The 5,775-nt window shown below is 43.1% G+C and overlaps 1 protein-coding gene across 4 annotated transcripts; it reads right to left on the minus strand.

The window, feature by feature from the left end:
* Positions 1-252: 252 nt before the first annotated feature.
* LOC102704380 (nuclear transcription factor Y subunit A-10-like) lies at positions 253-5,514 on the minus strand. Of its 4 annotated transcripts, none has more exons than XM_006664149.2 (6): positions 5,434-5,514; positions 4,434-4,788; positions 3,174-3,274; positions 2,994-3,062; positions 2,291-2,434; positions 253-1,162 (listed from the first exon to the last, which is right to left on the minus strand). In XM_006664149.2, the coding sequence occupies exons 2-6, from the start codon at positions 4,678-4,680 to the stop codon at positions 764-766; spliced, it is 960 nt and encodes a 319-aa protein (XP_006664212.1). In that variant the 5' UTR covers positions 4,681-4,788; positions 5,434-5,514; the 3' UTR covers positions 253-763. The 4 variants fall into 4 exon arrangements, with proteins under 4 accessions (XP_006664212.1, XP_015698541.1, XP_015698542.1 ...); XM_015843055.1 differs by lacking the exon at positions 5,434-5,514 and adding an exon at positions 5,036-5,089; XM_015843056.1 differs by lacking the exon at positions 5,434-5,514 and adding an exon at positions 4,911-4,962.
* Between the last annotated feature and the right edge of the window lie 261 nt (positions 5,515-5,775).

Below are 5,775 nucleotides of genomic sequence, written 5' to 3' on the forward strand. Positions count from 1 at the left end.
TGGTAAAAGAAACCTTGGCCAATAATCGTCTTGGCCCTTTTTAGCGTAAAACAAGCCCAGAAACACACATGCAGTTTCTCTGCCAGTATCAATTACTACCCTACCGAATCAGGCTGGTCAAAGAGGTTAAAGGTAAAACAGATACAATAATCTAATCAGCCAAGATCATGCAGATTTAGAAGCATATATCACTCCCAAATAGTTGATGTCTTCTTGCAAATACAATAATAATAAGATAAGACACAAAGCCCAGGTCTTAATACATACTAGTACATTTCAGTTTTTAACAATACAAAGCACACGCCAATCCCACACAAGCTTCAAGCAAATACTACAGTAGTTCATTGAGTACATCAACAAAGCCAGGTCCCAATAATAATTATCAGGTTCCAAGCACACCACAATCACTGGAACCAGCACAAAGTTCCAGACTTTATTCAGCTTGCTGCTAGCTTAAGCTTGCTACCGTGTTACACAGTTCAGATACTGGTAGCAAGTAGCAGCAGCTTAGATGATCTTCTTTTTTTACAGACAGAGTGGCGTTCCGATCATCGCAGGATCCCAGAAAACCGGTGCTGGAGTTTCAGGGACAAGTAGGCGATGAGCGAAAGCGCCAGAATGCCGATCAGCCAAGAATGAGTTGCCTACAGACAGCCAAATTACCAGCAGGGACAATCCCTGGCCTGGAGCTGGGCATTGTTTCCAGCAGATGCTGCTGCTGGAGTTTTGCCAGCTTCGGCTGTCCGGTGTATCCCCCCTCTAGTCATGCTTTGAGGAGGTCACAGCAGCCGTCAGAGGTTGCTGCCCACTTGATGAAGGGGTTACCGGCCCCGTGCTCCACGTCGATGATGCTCGGGAGCGGCGTGAAGAAGTGTGTGCGGAGGTGCTCAAAGCTGTGGAAGTGATCCGCGTCTTCGTGTTCATATATGCTAGTCACCTCGGAGCCAGAAAGGCTGGAGACACTGCTTCGGTTGCACTGCTCAGAGTGCTGGATCTCTGAGCTGGGAGTTGTGGCGGCAGGTAGAGGTGGGATGATGTCCACCGCCTTCCTGCCCCCGCCAGTGGTTTTCCCGCCGGTCTCTTTCTTCGTGTTGAGGAAGCGCCCACCAGAGCCTCTTGCACGACGCATCGCATGAAGGTGTCGTGACTCGTGAAGATATGGCTGCAGTATCAAAAGGCACGCAAACGAATTGAGGGAGAGAAATTCTGCATGATGTAGTGGAAATGGAATCGACACATTCACTGAGTGATGGTTTTGACTCCATTGATAGTTTTATTACCCAAAAACTGTAGGGGAATTGTCACTACGCCCCAGGCTCTCTTCTCTCACACCACTCGACCACAACGCATCGGTCTCCTTTGTCCTATCGGACCCACATCTAGAATTGTCACTACACCGCCAGGCACTCCACGACGGCCAGTCAGGAATTTAGTTCACTGCAATCATTGCTGATCAGTTTCAGACTACAGGATGGGGTACCTGATCAAAGACATGGTGCAAACTCTACCACTATCACCACCAAGGACATCTGCTCGCTGGCCTTCAATAGGCATGCTGATGTGCAACTTCACCACTACTGTGTTGGATGAACTTTGCCCCTACAAAATGTCTGCCTTTTTCTTTGGATGGTCTACATGCGTCAGATCTACACCAATGAACATCAACACAGAAGGGGGATCCCAGTCTCCCCTCAATGTCCTTTTTGCTCCATCATAGAAGATGTGGAGATCCTATTTCTTCGATGTGCGGTCAGGCGGTCAAGCCTTGTGGTCTTTCTTGGGCTTCAACGCTGACTCTCTTGCTGATCTCCCTCCCTAGGCCATCTATGGTTGGTTGATTTTCCGAGCCTTCCCACTAATCCTCACTCGATTCAATGCACTATACTACTGTGCATCCTGTGGAACATCTGGAAATGCCACAACAACAAGGCTTTCACAGGTGTCAATGAACAAACCAAGACTACCGCTTGAAGATGTGTGAACAATGTGTTACTTTGGGCCAATCGGAGCAGCAATGTAGTGGCCCGACAAGTGCTCGTAACACAGGGGCGTAGGTTCTTATAGTTGTGTACTTCTTAGCTCTCTCTCTCTCTCTCTGCCCGCCCCCTGTACTTCTTCTTCACTTGTTTTAAGAATAAACAAAATGTTCAGGCTGGCAAAAGCCCACCATAGTTCCATCAAAAAATTTGTAGGGGAATCCCCTATGGTATATTTTATGAGTATAACTTCAAAAATATGCACAAAGAAGCAAAACAGTAAAAGGCTCCATTGGTAGTTGAAAGAGACATACCTTTCTGTCTTTGACCAGCCTATTCTCCCTCTCCGCCTTGGCACGAGCATGACGACGCCGAAGAATGCCTGCATACTGTTTTGCGTTCACATAAATTGGTGCATCAGCTGGCATATTTGGTGGAATAAGGATTCGCCCACTAGGCTGCATTTCACAGGAAATAGAGGAACCTATTAGTTTGCATGTATAACTTAGAGCCTTAAATAGAGGATGTTAGTTGAAATATTACAATGAAACAAAAAAAAGAGGGACAAATAAAAATCCAACAAAAACTATGTTGGAATATTAACGAAAGAAAACAGCACATTTCTAATATTACCAAAGCTTTAATCATCGCCTGTCTATTTTATTTAGCTGTTCTATTGTGTGTATTGACGAATACGATACTATAGCAATTTTTTCCTTGTATGTTGGATTGTTAACACATAAGATTAGCATTAAAAGAAGAGAAATTAAAAAGGTTAAAGAACTGGTCAACTTAATCAATGTCCACAAAGCAATTCACAGATCTGAACAAGTTCAACAACATCAAACCAATTTGCAGCAAAGCAAGAGAATCACTGCACGAGATTGTTCGAACTGTGGAATTCAATTGCACAATTGATTCAAGTGCTCCATATATATATGCATTACAGTTTGCTGTGTTTTCTTCAGAGTCAGAGAAACTTAGAAGATTGCTCCTCAAGTATCAACAGGAACATACCATTGGTCGCACTCCATAAGGAGAAAGTAGGCCATATTGCTGATCAGCATAAGGATAATTAGAGGAAACCTGAAACATTTAAGACATATATCAACTCAGCACTAGAAATTTGGAAAATAGCATCCCCATTTTGTAAGGTTGGTGATATTTATAACCAAAAACAAAAATAGGAAAGCTTACCACAGATTGACCAAGGCCCAGCTCAAAACAGCCACTGTATTCTGCAAATGGTGACTGCAGAGCAATAGTGGTGGAGTGCTCAGAACCCTTGTCTCCTTTACCTGAAAAGTAATTAGATTTCCAATCACAAAATAGAAGCAGTCAAGCAGACAACAGTGGTCTGTGCTCCTATCAGAAATTAAAAATGGTTCATGCATGATTCAAGATTTCTGTCTAGTCTAATCAACACAATTATGTGGCAAGAGATATAAAAGAACAATTCTTAAGCATTAGTGGATCCTTCTACTCATGGCATCTTGACTTATGATGGACTGCCAAGTTTCAGAAGGACTGAATTAGCCACACTAGATTATGTGCTAGAAAACAGATTCTGAAGGGTTGAAGTTGCTTTGGTGTCATGTCACGTGTATCAAAGAAAAGAAATTTTTAACACAGGAGTATCAACATTTCTCTGGCACATGTTGTTTGACACTATTGTTTTTTTACTGCAAAAAAAAAAAAAACCAGACCATCAACAGTTTCTGAACTTCAGCAAATATATTGATCTGTCACACAGTATTAACCCCTACTGTAGTACTTCCTGGATTTGCCTAATATAGAAAGATACTATATCTGAGCAGCCTTTCCTGTGAAAATGGGAAAACCCGTCTCATGACTTTTTTAGAACAGCTCGTCTCATGGTAACATGGAATTTCTTACCTATAAGATGTTTGACTTTTTTAGTTGCAACGTTTGACTATTCGTCTTATTCAAAAATTTAATACAAATATAAAAAATGACAAGTCGCGCTTAAAGTTCTTTTGATAATAAAGTAAGTCACAAGCAAAATAAATGATATTTTCATAATTTTTTAAATAAGACATTGTCTTATCAAACATTACAAACAAAAAAGTCACATCTTACATTATGAAACGGAGGGAGTATTAGTTTTTTTTCATTGTCATATATATCCTTTGGGCCTGAACATCTATATGCATTGTCCTTACAACAAACCTACAACTTAGGTGCTTACAGAGGCACACACCCTTTTCTTTGGGATTAACCTCTCACCCAAAAACATCAAACCTCTTCACATTTACGCAGCGAATAAATAGCAGCAAATCAGTGCCAACTTTGTGCCAAAACCAGACTGCTGCAACCTGAATCCAACCCTATGTCGCTGACATAAGTTGCATATTATTGCCTACTCTTTGATATTACCATTGACAGATATATTAATCGAGTCCATTTCACCCAGAGGGAGAGAGCAGGTAGGCTCACCTGGAACCATGGAGAAGTCAAGAACTTCAGGGACACCCCTGTCCATGGGCGGAACTGGAGCATCCAAGGGAGTCTGGGCTCTCGGCACGACGCCCTCCGGCGACATGGCCGGCTTCCCCTGCCCCAGTGGCTCGCCGAACAGCAGCTGGGGCCCTGCCCACCATGACAGTGAGGCTCCTCCATTGGAGGCCTGGCTGGTCACAGCAGCAACCTGCCCAAATCCTTCATGGCTCTTGTAGCTCATCATCGTGTCTTGAGGAAGGAGCTTTGATTGAGCTCAGCAGCAACCACTCCGATGTTCTTTTTGTTCTTCTTGTTGGATTGGATTGGATTGTGTTCAGCACCTAATCACCCACTGCAATCAGGAACACCAAAAAAAAAAAGAATCAGATAGATTAAGCACCAAAATCAGGTGGTGAGATGCAGGAAGAGAGGCAAAACTATGGAAAGAGATGGAAGGCCACATGGCTAGGCTACCAAAGAAGAAAGATTTTAAGCCTCCATTCTTCTTCAACAACCAAATGCAAAGAGAGACAAGGGAAAAGACAATCTAAGCAGAATGGGATTAGGCAAAGAAAGATAACAAGACAGATGAAGCAGACCAAGAACTAAAAGAGGCAAGCCAACTTTTCCAAGAACTGAAAGGCAAGCCGATGGCCAATGACCATACAAACATATGCATCAACAAAAAGAAGGCCACAAAGGCTCATGCTTTAGTACCAGAAAACAAAGAAAAAGACATCTAAACAACATCAATAACCTGGGGGTCAATGCAAGGATTACACCCCCAAAGATCACACCTTGAAAAAGAAAAAAGAAAATTCACCTCACAAAACTGAAAGCCACACACAAGTCACAAACAAACGAGTCACAAAGCCAAGAAGTAAATAACGAGGGGAGCTGGCAGGTGCATGTGCAGCAGATGCAAGAATCTGCCATGGCGCAGCAAGAGACCAAGGCGAAAGGATCCAAGACATGCAACGGAACAAAACCCACTCACATTTCTCAGGCTTTCAGCAGCAGGGGGGCCTCGATGAGAGAAGCCTTCTGATGATGATGGGGGTAGAGGTGAGAGGACAAGAAGAAGAAGAGAGAGAGAGAGGAGACAAGACTGGACGGGGAGGCCGCGTATAAATGGGCGCTCTCCTGAAACCAAGAAAAGCCTTTTCCTTTCCTCCCCCAACTTGATGAATCCTCCTCTACTCTCTACTCATCTGCCACTATCCCACTACTAGGAGAGAGCTGAGAGGCAGTTTAAATTTTGATAAAATCCAATTGAATCCACATACTCTTTTTTCAATTGAAAATTGAAATTTTAGTTTAGATTTTGTTTATCTTGACC

Source organism: Oryza brachyantha, chromosome 12 (assembly GCF_000231095.2).
Source record: "Oryza brachyantha chromosome 12, ObraRS2, whole genome shotgun sequence".
Classification (NCBI taxonomy): Eukaryota; Viridiplantae; Streptophyta; class Magnoliopsida; order Poales; family Poaceae; genus Oryza; species Oryza brachyantha.

What these genes read in the sequence shown, in the direction of transcription:
- LOC102704380 (XM_006664149.2), bottom strand. Translation starts at nt 4,680, where the DNA reads ATGATGAGCTACAAGAGCCATGAAGGATTTGGGCAGGTTGCTGCTGTG. An exon ending in TGACTTCTCCATGGTTCCAG is followed by an intron (nt 3,275 to 4,433) that starts GTGAGCCTACCT and finishes ATTACTTTTCAG; the next exon opens with GTAAAGGAGACAAGGGTTCT. An exon ending in GGCTGGTCAAAGACAGAAAG is followed by an intron (nt 1,163 to 2,290) that starts GTATGTCTCTTT and finishes TTGATACTGCAG; the next exon opens with CCATATCTTCACGAGTCACG.